A 13,448-nucleotide genomic window follows, 5' to 3' on the forward strand; every position below is an offset into this window, starting at 1 on the left:
CGTAAAATCATAGATAAGCTATATTGTATTCAATTGCGGGTTTCCGATTTAAGCTAGTTGACAAAAAGATAAAAAAATATTTAAACAAATTATAAATAATATTTATTTATTAATATTTATTATATTTTCTATTAATTTGAATGTATATACTCCTTTTTATAATATGCTTGAACTTCAAATTTAAATAGAAAATTACGATTTAAGTTAGTTTAGTAAAAGATTTTTTTAAAAATAAATTCTAAATAAAATATACTTCTAAATATTTATTATCTTCTATATTAATTCGAATAAATAAATTCTAAATTGGATTGACCTCTAAACATTTATTATCTTCCCTATTAATTCGAATAAATAAATTTTAAATATAATTGACTTCTAAATATTTATTATCTTTCCTATTAATTCGAATGTATAAAAAAATTAATTTTATTAAATTAAAATTGAGGAGCTCTAGAAAAATAGATAAATACTTTTTAGATTATTCTGGAGCTCTTAGGAGTTTTCTTTTATATATATATATATATATAAAGAAGATATTGATGATTGTTGTTTTATTAGTCATATTTTTAATTAGTTACACTCACATATATATATACTAATCTTTTGTGGGCATTTTTTTATCATTTTAATTATTCAAAGATAAAGTAAGAGCTCAACCAATAAAATAATTTTTTTGTCGGCACTTTTTAGTTATTTTAGCTATCCAACGATATAATTATTTCGGATCCCGTTTTTCAAAATTTTTTATTGAACCATTAATTTTTTTACCTTTCTTGAAATGTCAAGGAATTCTGATTTAAAATTTTCTAAATGTTGGATAATTCTAGTTCATAAATTATTTAACTTCAAAGGAAAAAATTGCAATAAAAATATTCATGAGCAATTTTTAAACAAAAATTAAACACTTATAATTATAATATAAAATATTACCTCTTTGTAGTTTAAGATATAGATAAGCAATTTATCTCTAACAATTCCTCATATTCTTTCCTTTTTTATTATTTTAATAGTAAAAATACATTCTTTTGCTTAAAGCAAGGGAAAAAAATGTAATGGTTCTCATATTTTGTTATAAAATAATTTGTTTAAGAAATTCTCAAAATAAGAACATATTCTTTAAACACAAAAAGTAAAATGATGATATTAGTGATTTAAAAAATTACTACAAGACCATTGGATCACACATTTTCATAACACTATATTGTTAATGAGAACTGCATCCTTATTATAGCAAAAAAAAAGATTTGAATACTTATAAAATATGAGTTTAAATATATATTTAAACTAGTTTATATCACAAGAAATTATATTTAATATATTTTTATTTTTATTATGCTATTATTTATAATGTATTAAAAGTTTTTTCTTTTAAAAAAATTCAAATTTCAAAATAAAAATACATAAACTAAAATTATACGAAAGTAATTGGATGCATGGGATCATTTGGATTGTTACAATATCATCATTTTTCTATATTTTTATTCTAATATAAACATAGAGTTAAGTTATATGAGATCTTCTTTTATTTGGAGACCTTGGAGACCATGCAAGTAAAATATTGCATAAAAATATTGTAATCATGTTTTACAAAATAATATATTTTATAATATTTTAATTACAGAACATACGTGATCTACAAGTTCTCCGATAAAATAAAATAGTGGTCTGCATACACCTCATAATATATATCTATCTATATTATACCATTATAAGTAGAATATCATCTATTAGATGGTTGTTGTTCGATAGTAAATAACAACCATCAGATCTAAAGACAGACAGTTAGAAACCGTTGGATAAAATAATGAAATAATATTATATTAATATTTTAAATTGCTTTTATAGGTTTAGGGCTCGGATCCCGTCATCATAATATATATAAATCTTTAGATTCTTTATTTTTAACAATTTCTACGTGTTCGAGCCCCATAAAAAATATCTTATATATAATATTATTTATTTTCTGTCAAATTTCAAATTATTATAAAATATATATTATTAAAATTTATTATATTTTTTAATTATTGAAAATTTATATTAATATATTAATAATTTTAAAATAAAATATATTTTTTCTAAAACTAGATAAAATATATTATTAAAAATTATTGGAGTGTTAAAAAAAAGACGGGCGAGTACTATTTACTAAATTGATAATTAATTGTATTTCAAAAAAAATTGATAATTAATTGGTGGTGCTATCTTGGCGAATTGGAGACCTTTCTTGTCATGAACTTAACCTAAATACAATACCCCCCTTTCACCTTTCATCACTATAATCGCACACACACACACAATCAAATTCAATCAAAGATCGGATCTTTTCGGGTTTTCTTGATCCAATATGGCTGTCAGGAGACTAATCACCCAGGTCAATTCAACTCTCTCTTTAATTCTTGGCTTTCTTGCTTATTCTTATCATTAATTTCTTCAATTTCTGTCAATTTTGTTATTGGGTTTGTTTTAGGGTTCTTAATAAAGGTTTTTATTTTGGGCTTATTGTGTATTTTTATTTATCTGTCTATATGGCCGAATTTAGTGTTCTTTATTTGTTGTGAAGCTCCACGCTATCAAAAGATCACATCTTTTTCGATTCTTTAATGAATTGTCAGAGTCTTAAGCATATTGGGAGGGAGAATGAAGACTCGAATCGATAACAACGCCTAATTAGTCCATTGCTTGACCTCTTCTTTGTTAATTGTTAAGCAAGATTGCATTTTTCTTAGCTTTTGTAGCTTCTGCAGTTACCAAATAGGCAAGTACTAGTAATGTTCATTTTTTTCAGTCCGCTGCTTTCTGTAGAATCTGTGTTATTTTTTTTTTCGTGGAGGATTTTAAGCCTCTATACATAATGTTGACAACTTCTGAAACTATTTTTTTTTATTGAAATATTCATTAAAGTTAGAAACTTTAAAAGTCGTTTAAATGAGCTATAAGGTTGAACATCATGGATATATAGTTAGACTGCCAGGAAAACTCAAGGGGCTGCCATTTTTCCTCGGATACCTGATTCCATGTAGCGAACAATGCCCTGCGATTAATTTTTTTTCTCGGTTTTTAAGCCATGTGGTTATGAAATGTGTTTGTATGTTCTTAGAAATTAATATGTAGCCATGGTTACGCAACCACACATGTTCATTTTGGTGATCTTTTGAAGAATATCTTTTTCTTTTGTGTGATAGTTATACAGTTTGTCTTTCTGCTGCTATCTTAGTTGCTCTTTTTCTTTTGAGAACAGTTAGCAAAGAAGCAGCAAGAAATCAAGCACTTAAGCAAGTTGTCTGCCAGGTCTTATCTCACTTCTCAGATGTTTGAAGCTGGCAGAGGTATTACCTCTTATACTCTGATGAGTTTTTGTTTTTCTCAGCAATAAGTTTTAGTTTCCGCTGTTCTCCAGCTCAGTTCCATTAGGTGAATCTAAATTTATGGACCTCCTTGTTTTTTTGAAATTGCTACATCATTTTATGTTCTTCAAAGATTGAAAGAAAAAAGTATATGACAACTGTAAATTTCTTAAATTAAAATTTCCTGCACTATATTTTTATTTAATGTTGATTGATCTATTCATGTTTCAGTTTTCTTGGAGTAATAAGGCTTGAACCATTATTACCTGTTCTGCATAATGATAGTTAAAAACCTGTCAATGTTTTAATGATTTTGGTAATTTTTAGAATTTTCTTCACAAACAGACTGGTGGACGGATGGTTCATTTCGTGTTTCGTTATATCTTTAGGGTTTTTGGTTTGCTGTTATATATTCTTATATATTCTTATTTTTTGAAACACATTATTCACGTGACGCTATTGTTTCTCGCTCGATGGGTTCGTGTATATACCACAGTTGCAACTTTAATTTGTTTTTTGAGGACACAAGAAACGCACCTTTATATTTCATGTTTATAGAAGCTTATATGTAGCTTTTTTTTCTTCATCATAATAGCATATTATTGTGAAGAAAAAACATTCTGTTTCACTAATAATCTTATTTATATTAGTTGGATAAATATGTTATTAAGTGCTTATAGTTCAAATGCCAACAATTTAAAACATGAGTAGATTTATGTTTTTGGAACTTTATAAACATTACCTTGCAAGTTGGTTTACCTTGTAAAAATGTATAAAAGAAAATCCGCTTTAATATATAATTCACTTTCACTCTAGGGACTTGAAAAAAGCAAGCGGAGGACCATTTTTAGCTGCCATGTATTATGTTGATTTTCAGGACAAGAGGTTATTATAGAATAGTAGTGACTTCTTGACCATATTACGTAGTGACATTGATGGATGCAACAGAGGTTTTAGAAAAGGCTGAAAAACAGACAGAGAAGCGATAGAGTTGATGGTGTAAAGATTTAAGAATGGAGAAATTGGGCAAAAGCCCAAAAAGGAGAATGAACTTAATATTTAATAGATCATCACCATGCAACATTTTAAATGAAGGATAATGACTAGATAAATAGTACAGATTATCTAATATTGTACCAATCTCGGTCCGTCAAACTTTTTCCAACAAGTGAAAGCCGAGTTATATAATATGTAGTACTTCTTAAGTTTTAACTAGTATCGTAGTTTTTAGTTATTTTAATTAATATGAGGATATGAACATAAGTTTGTTAATAATGTATGTGTCAAGTTACCAACTCTTCCAAAACCTACATAAAGGTAATTGGAGGGATTAATAGGTTTATTTGCATCATGTTTGTGTTGGCAATTATTCACACTATCAGATTCATATGTCTTTGGTTGATTGAGTTCATTATCGAGGACATTTGAATTTATTACCCACTTCCTGAATTTATTTGATTAAGCATTGTGTAAGGTATGCAAATTTCATGTTGTTCTTCAGTGCAGCATAATGAAAAATTTACATTCTTACTCATTTTTGTGCAGCGAGTAGTCTGGCTGGTGGTCATCGTCGTTTTCAATCAAGTTATATTGGTCGTTTAGCTCGGAGAGTACGTGATACAGATGGATCAGGTGATGTTTCCTATCTTAGGGAGCTTTCTCGACGAAATGATCCTGAGGGAGTGATAAGGTTGTTCGAAAGTCAACCCTCATTGCATAATAACCAATCAGCACTTGCCGAATATGTCAAGGCGTTAGTAAAAGTTGATAGGCTGGATGAGAGTGAGTTGATGAAGATGTTACAAAGAGGTAAGATTGTACCAGAATTGCTTCTATGTTCAAACTTATTCCAATGTTATTAGATTGTTTTCTTAGTTGCATAACCTATTTGATTTACTGGTTGGGAAAATATTGTTGTGCAAGAGAAGTACTAATCCTCTGTTACCTACATTAGTCCCCAGTCCACCTTTATGGCACATATTTTAAGTCACTCAGAAGGAAGAACGGGAAAGAGTATTATGCAGACCTCCTTTATCCGGACTCTCCATATGTGTCCTTACACCTGTGTCCACCATACATGACATGGGTGTGGGTATGGGATTCGAGTCGGATCCTTCTTACTGAAATCGGAAACTTCATCCTGTAGCATCACTATTAAAATTAAAATAAAAGGTCTCCTTACAAGTTGTTTATAGAGAGGAAGGTTCATGAATGGTTTGTTTCTATGTTTTTTTGTTTTATTTTTTAATTTTATGCTACAATTTGATGTACATAGTTGAGTGTATTGTATAATTTATGTACAGTAAGCACTATTTTAATGATTGCATAATAAATCAATCAATATAAAGTTTAACTTGTGTAAAGCTTACATGTCCCACACCTGTATCCGATTTCAGATCTGTATCCAAGAATCCTAATTATCTCAGAACTAAGAATCCTAATCTTGGATCCACACCCTAGCCGACACCCATACCTGGGTCCGGGTAACATAGATGCAGACTTCACTACAAAAGCTGCTCTTTGCTAACCTGAGATTCATGAACAAATCAAAATAACATATTTGTTTAAGGATGTATAAATACATATTATGAATTTCAATGACCTAATATCCTCAGCTGAAGTAGCAAATAAATTAAGGTCTTTTATTTTGTTGTCATCTGTTATGCTCATTGACAAGTCGTGGACACAGGAACTTCAGGTTCTGGTGTAGTTGGGGAAGAAAGTATTAGCGGCCTTGCAGCTTTTGGAAATGCTGGGAAAATAACGAAAGATGGTGTTCTGGGAACACCCTCTGCTCCGATACATATGGTAGCTAATGAGGGAGGAAGCTTTAAACAACAGTTGTGGCGTACTGTTCGAACGTTAGGATTGGCCTTTCTCTTGATTTCAGGTGTTGGGGCTCTGATTGAGGATAGAGGAATTACTAAAGGTGCTACTTACATTTAATTTATTGGCCCCGTAATTATTTTTCTCCATACAAAATTTTCAATTTATTTAGCCTCCCCCTTTTGTTATTTTCAACTCTACAGGGCTTGGTCTCCATGAAGAGGTGCAACCCACTATGGATTCTAAAACAAAATTTGATGATGTGAAGGGTGTTGATGAAGCAAAAGCAGAGCTGGAAGAGATCGTTCACTATCTTCGGGACCCTAAGGTATATAGAACATCTTTACATCATTTTAAAAGAGGAAAATGGGCCTGAGGATGTTTTTAGACAGTTCCCCTGAGATTATGTAGTGTCTGTTTTGGTACAAATCTAATGGTATTTTTAAAATATCAAAAACTCCTTTTGAATATACAAATTTAACCTTCTGTAAATATATGAAAGATTGTTACAGTCTTAGGTAGTACCCTGAGATTGACTTTAAAACCATGATTCCTAAACAAATAAATAATCTTGACACTTTGTACTGCTTTTTTTTGTTTTGATTTAAGAATACCTTGCTTTAAGCTGTCATTAGGACCGTAACAGTGGTATGTATTTCAGAACTCCACTTTTAACAACTTAGCTTTTTTCTTTTCACAGCGCTTTACTCGTCTTGGTGGGAAGCTACCCAAAGGAGTTTTGCTTGTTGGTCCTCCTGGTACTGGCAAAACTATGTTGGCAAGGGCAATAGCTGGAGAAGCTGGTGTGCCTTTTTTCTCATGTAGCGGCAGTGAGTTTGAAGAGATGTTTGTTGGTGTTGGAGCCCGGCGAGTAAGAGATCTATTTTCAGCTGCAAAAAAGCGGTCACCATGCATAATTTTCATTGATGAGATAGATGCCATAGGAGGTAGCCGCAACCCAAAAGACCAGCAGTACATGAAGATGACTTTGAACCAATTGCTTGTTGAACTGGATGGTTTCAAACAAAATGAAGGGGTTATAGTAATTGCTGCTACTAACTTCCCTGAATCTTTAGATAAGGCACTTGTAAGACCTGGACGATTTGATCGTCACATTGTTGTTCCAAATCCAGATGTTGAAGGCCGCAGGCAAATCATGGAAGCTCATATGACGAAGGTAAAATTTTGTTGGATCTAGAATTCATTACGTAATTAGTGAATGCAAATGTCCCATCCTCTAAATCTATTTATGTGATGAATAATATATAAGATTTTGATATTATCTTCTTTGCGCCGATTTACATTAATATAGGATTGTATACTGAAGAAATAACTGAGACTTCATCTACACGTAGGATCAGCAAAAACACCCAAAATAAATTAGCGAACTTTATTTCTACATGTACTTTATTTGTACAAATATTGTTTTAACTGTTTAAGTTTTTATATGATGACCCACAAATGATTAATATTCCAATTAGGAGTTAAGTCTTTGTAGATGCCTTCTAATTACAAGTAAATTTCCACGATTTATATTTTGACCGAAGTCCAATGTTCTAAATTACTTCTAATTTAGGTATCCTTTACAAGTTTTTTTAATCGTTCATCTCCAGTGTCATTTATGCTTGTTTTAAATTGAACCTTCAAAAGTATGTGATTAATACTTAAAGCATACATTACTTCTGAAAAGTTGAAAAGTTTTCCATGTATGATAATTATGTAATTGAACACCATTTGACAGGTTCTGAAGGGAGATGATGTTGATCTGATGATAATTGCCAGAGGAACTCCCGGATTTTCTGGTGCAGATCTGGCAAATTTGGTGAACGTTGCAGCTCTGAAGGCTGCCATGGATGGTTCTAAAGCAGTGTCTATGGCTGATTTAGAATTTGCCAAGGACAAGATCTTGATGGGCAGCGAGCGGAAGTCGGCTGTTATATCAGATGAATCAAGAAAGCTGACAGCTTTCCATGAGGGTGGCCATGCACTGGTTGCGATCCATACTGATGGAGCTCTTCCAGTACACAAGGCAACTATAGTTCCACGAGGTACAGCTCTTGGCATGGTTTCGCAATTACCAGATAAGGACGAGACTAGTATGTCCCGTAAGCAGATGCTGGCTCGGCTTAATGTTTGCATGGGTGGGCGAGTTGCTGAAGAGCTCATATTTGGTGAAAATGAAGTCACGTCAGGTGCGTCTTCTGACCTTAAACAAGCAACTAATCTTGCCAGAGCAATGGTTACAAAGTTTGGAATGAGTAAACAAGTAGGGGTTGTTACTCACAATTATGATGACAATGGGAAAAGCATGAGCACTGAGACTAGACTCCTCATTGAGGAGGAAGTCAGAGAATTATTAGAGACTGCATACAATAATGCAAAAACCATACTCACCACTCATGAGAAGGAGCTCCATGCACTTGCCAATGCGTTACTAGAGCATGAGACGCTTAGTGGAAGTCAGATCAAGGCCCTGATTGCGCAGTTAAATTCTGGCCAGCCTCAGCAACAGAAGATAGTTGCACCCCAGAGCAATTCAAAGTCCACATCAACTCCCCCATCAGGACCCTCTGCTGCAGATTCTGCTGCCGCCGCAGCTTCTGCTGCCGCTTCAGCGGCTGCTGCTGCTGCAACTGCTGCAGCCAATGCAGCTAAGGGAAAAGGAGTTGCTCCTGCTTAGCATAAAAATAAAAGAATGGCTTCTGTGCATATTATTTTCTTAAGCGCCAATTTGTTTTTCAAGAATATACTGTAGTTCAATTTGTGGCGCCACTCAGGTCCTAGTCTTGTACAATGTGAGCGTGGAGGTCGACACAAGCTGTAGAAGAGCTACGGTAAAGATATTCAGCATGTTGTAGTAAGGTAGAATTATGTATTCAGTCGAATAGCATTATTGTCATTACTATCCCGATTTCAATAATCCATATCACTAGCAATAATTTATGTCTGCTGTAGTTACCCAGTTTTATAAGTTTTTTTGATAGCATCAACTTCCATTTTTTTCTTCAGAACTTAGGGTTGTTAGTTATGAAAAGATAAGTTGAAATGATTCTCTTACAATTTTAATGATTCACAAGTGTCCATTGGAGCTTAAGAATATACAGACTTTATTGGTCATCACTTTGGAGGCTTAATGTTTTTAGGTACCCTTTTCTTGTGGGCTAAACTGCAATGATATGATGTTTGAGTTGTGGATAAGTTACGAAAGTGTACCAATATGGTACGCATAATCTCTACATCCGTCACCCTCTAGAATGGAAATCGAAAATTACCAAATTGCAGGTTACATGTAATGATAGACCAAGCGTTAAAATGAAATGAAAAAGCATCAAAGCGGACATTGAGATAATAGCTGTAATATAGAATGATAGTTTTGGACAACAAAAGCTCCATACAAGTGAGAAACTGGACCCCATTTGCTCACCGATTCAACCTGTTCAGCACAAAATGAGTGCTCCCCCAGCTATGTCTTTATCAACGCCAGGCTTATTGAATATTACCCATTCATGTTATTCAGTCTCCCTCAGTCCAGATTGTAGAGTGGATTTTATACCACACACATATTTTTCCTAATTTTCAATCCATTTGCTGGCATTGTAATGTCATCATCATGCACAAACTCCTCATCTCTACATCTCATGGATCCAAATTAGTTCAAGCGCCAGAAATTCGACAACGATTTTATTCCTTTAACTACAGAAAAGTTAAAAATAATATGTCAAAAATATTCTTGTATTCAGTCACGAAGGATCCAAATCCGACTTGATTGTCCTCTCCAGTCCTAGGGTTCTTCTTAAACATAAACTTTGTAGATGGAGGATTTTAAGCAGCTCACAGATTCTGTTCAATTGGTCTGGATGAAGCGGTCTCCTGCTCGCATTGGAATCCAAAATTCACATATAGATCATTTTACGTCTTAACTAACCGTCATTTTTTATTGATATTTTTTTCCGGAGCAATGCTAACTGCTAGCACTAGGGATCCCAAATGAATTTCACTTTGACATGTTTTAATTGATGGAGCTCATATTAGTGAGCAAATATATACAATACCAACAAATAATTAAGCATAAATCAATGATACACATAATTACAAAAAGAAAAATGTTGTAGAAATAGAATGAATAAAATGAAGGGAAGCTAGTCACACACTTTCTGAAAATGATGAAGAGCCAGAAGTAAGGCTTCCATTAGAAACAGATTCCTGAAATTCACCACTTTCCATATCTCTGACTCTAATATCCTCAATCATCTTCTTCACAACATTCATTTCGAGCCTTTGATTAGGTGATGAAACTAAACAGAGCAATGCAACTTGCAACAATGCTTTCATTTCTGCTTCCATTTCTTTGTACCTCAACATTTCAAAATCATACACTTCCCAAATCCAATTATCTTGCTTCATAATTCCCTCAACCCAATTTACCAAATTCCCCTCTCCTTCAATCCATGCAGGTTTCCCTGTCAAAATCTCGAGTAAAATCACTCCGAAGCTGTACACATCACATTTCTTGGTGTACCTCTTGGTACTTGGATTGTTATTAGTGTGTACTGCTTGTACAAGTTCCGGAGCTCTGTAAGGATTGTTTAAAGATAATGGTTCTATTTGCAGCAGAAGATTTAAACCGATATCGGAGATACAAGGATTTAGCAAGTGATCAATTATAATGTTTGATGATGCGAGATTTCCGTGAACTAGTTTACGAGAATGAAGGAAAGCAAGCCCTTGTGCAGAAGCTAATGCTACTTTTAGCCTTGTATTCCAGTCTAATGGCGTTCTTCCCGGTCCGCGGTTTCCTGTCAAATTTCGGTTCAAGTACACAGTGATTATGCTCGAAATGTGGAAAGAAACGGAACTTAACTACAGCTTATAGCTTATGATGCATGTATGATCACTATCAAGAACTTATGTATGGGACAAGATAGCAAAACACTTACTGGACCATAGGGAAAGTAGTTGTGTCTTAAAACGGTCCTTTAGGACATCTTGGACAGATTAAATCGACCAACTAATAATGTGTGATCGGACATGGACACATTTCTTGCCGATCAAAACCGATCACTGTTTCATAAGAGTAGTTACAGTTTACCTAATTATGTTAATTTGAACCAGAGAAAGACATTGCATAAGTATTAGTCCTCTAGTTCACTTAATTCCAAAGCCTATTTCACTTTTCATTTGAAAATTTAAACGTGAAATTTCATTGCGTTCCCTCTATTTTCATTTATCCTAGCGAAAACATTAACAATCAAACGCCTATTATAATTTGTTCATCCTTTCATCTATGATGTTGTACTTGCTTGTTGCTCCCCTGTTTGATCGATTAAATTGATAGATAAAGCACACATATGAAAACAAACATGCATGTGTTTTAGAGAAGAAAACTAACCATGCAAGAGAGTGAAAAGGCTTCCATTTGGTAGGAAATCATAGACCAAAAGCAACTCATCATTTGAAGACGAAAATGCCCTTAAGCTCAATATATTAGGGTTTCTCAGTCCACCAATATTTTCTCTCAAATATCCATCAATCTCCTTCTTCTTAGCCCTACTACTACAACTCTCCCTCAACTTCACTCTCTTCACCACCACATCGCCGCCCTCAATCTCAACCTTGTAAGTGGTCCCCACACTTCCTTTTCCTAACATTTCAGCCGATGCTGTTAATAGCTCATCCACTTTATCAAAACCCTTGCACCCCTCAAAACACACCATTTCTTGATCATTAACGGTACTACCTTTAGGTTTTACTGCGCCATATTTACGATTATACCATTCATTTACCTTCATTTTCTTCTCTTTATATCTATAGCAACACCATGTGAGAATAACTAATGTAAATATAACCACAACTACAACAACACTTATAATCATCATTTCCACACTATTTCTCACATTCTTCTTCATGCCAAGAACCCTGTTTTTTCCATTTCCATCGTCGCCCGCCACAGGTTTACTATGGAATGTACGATCATAGCAATCTAATGGCAGTGGAATACCGCATAGATGTGAGTTTCCGGCAAATGAACTCACGGAAAAACTCCCAAGACAATCCGGAATTTTCCCGGAAAGGGCATTTTCGGAGACATTAAATTCGATAAGTGAACTTACCGATGAGACATTAGAGTCTAGGGTTCCGGTGAACGAGTTAAACTCAAGAAAGAGAGTTATCAAGTGAGTCAACTGAGTCAACTCATTCATCGGAATTTCACCAGAGAAATTATTATACGACAAATCAAGGCGGATAAGGCGGTGGAGGCTTGAAACTCCGGAAGGGAACTCACCGGAAAATTCATTATGACTCAAATAAAGGTGTTTGAGATTAGGCCAAGAGGAAAAAGAAGGTGCAATGGAGAGAGAGTTGTGATGGAGGCTAAGGTGGCGGAGATGAGTGAGACGAGTTAAGGTATTAATAGAGCCAGTAAGATTGAAGTTGTTGAGGATGAGTTTAGTGACTCGGTGAGTTATGGGGTGGCATGTAACACCGAGCCATGAACAAGGGTAAGAAGAGGATGACCAAGGAAGAGATGAGGAAGAGTCTGCAGAGATCTTGAAAGATAATAAGGTGGTGAAATCAGGGTTAGAGAAATTCAGACCAAGTAGGAGTGAGAATGTGAATAGCTTTAAGAGCATTTTTTTTTTTTTGCTTTTTGCTGTTGTTGGTTATGCAGGAGCCAAACAAGAATAGATAATTGGTTACTTTATATAGGAAACTTGAGTTTCGAACTCAAGTTTTAAACGTCAATTATTAGTTTTGAGTGTTAACGTGTAATGAAAACAATGTTACGCTAATACCATAACAATTGACATCGAATAGTAATGTCACTAATGTTAAAAAATATAATAATATTACACGTGTTAATCTGATATTTTTATTATTTGAAAATATCGGTTATTTTACGATTGATGTAAGAATTTGCCTAAAAAATTTAAACATGCAGCCACTTCAATTTATTTTCCCCTTAAACTGCAAAAAAATAAAGATCTTTTTCACCGACTAATACCGACCAAACCGATTCGAGGGGAAAAAATGATCGACTATGCACGTCGGTCGGAAAAACAGGGTAAATACTCACCGTGGTCAAAAGCCGGTCAGTATTCAAATGTTTAACGACCGACTGTTGACATGACCTTCATGTCAGCTCATTCCAACCAATTGTACCAACCGCATCAGGTCGGTAGAGCTGAAAACGAACAGAATCGAGTCGAGTTCTGTCCAAGCCGAGCATAAATTTTTTTAAAACGAGCGGAGGCGAGCCAATTTTAAAAACCAAGCCAA

At 33.8% G+C, this 13,448-nt stretch overlaps 2 protein-coding genes across 3 annotated transcripts; one reads left to right on the forward strand and one right to left on the reverse strand.

Annotated features, from left to right (window-relative positions):
* The first annotated feature begins 2,191 nt into the window (after nucleotides 1–2,191).
* Nucleotides 2,192–9,117, forward strand: LOC141671097 (ATP-dependent zinc metalloprotease FTSH 4, mitochondrial-like). Of its 2 annotated transcripts, none has more exons than XM_074477212.1 (7): nucleotides 2,192–2,371; nucleotides 3,239–3,326; nucleotides 4,890–5,153; nucleotides 6,043–6,273; nucleotides 6,374–6,498; nucleotides 6,871–7,347; nucleotides 7,912–9,117. In XM_074477212.1, the coding sequence occupies exons 1-7, from the start codon at nucleotides 2,345–2,347 to the stop codon at nucleotides 8,848–8,850; spliced, it is 2,151 nt and encodes a 716-aa protein (XP_074333313.1). In that variant the 5' UTR covers nucleotides 2,192–2,344; the 3' UTR covers nucleotides 8,851–9,117. The 2 variants fall into 2 exon arrangements, with proteins under 2 accessions (XP_074333313.1, XP_074333312.1); XM_074477211.1 differs by having other exon boundaries at nucleotides 2,193–2,371; nucleotides 6,034–6,273.
* A 1,175-nt stretch (nucleotides 9,118–10,292) lies between these two features.
* Nucleotides 10,293–12,850, reverse strand: LOC141672789 (putative leucine-rich repeat receptor-like protein kinase At1g68400). Its single transcript, XM_074479463.1, has 2 exons — nucleotides 11,560–12,850; nucleotides 10,293–10,966 (listed from the first exon to the last, which is right to left on the reverse strand). Exons 1-2 carry the CDS (start codon nucleotides 12,800–12,802, stop codon nucleotides 10,314–10,316), a joined length of 1,896 nt encoding a protein of 631 aa, XP_074335564.1. The 5' UTR covers nucleotides 12,803–12,850; the 3' UTR covers nucleotides 10,293–10,313.
* Between the last annotated feature and the right edge of the window lie 598 nt (nucleotides 12,851–13,448).

The sequence above is a fragment of the Apium graveolens genome, chromosome 7, assembly GCF_009905375.1.
Source record: "Apium graveolens cultivar Ventura chromosome 7, ASM990537v1, whole genome shotgun sequence".
NCBI classification, from domain to species: Eukaryota; Viridiplantae; Streptophyta; class Magnoliopsida; order Apiales; family Apiaceae; genus Apium; species Apium graveolens.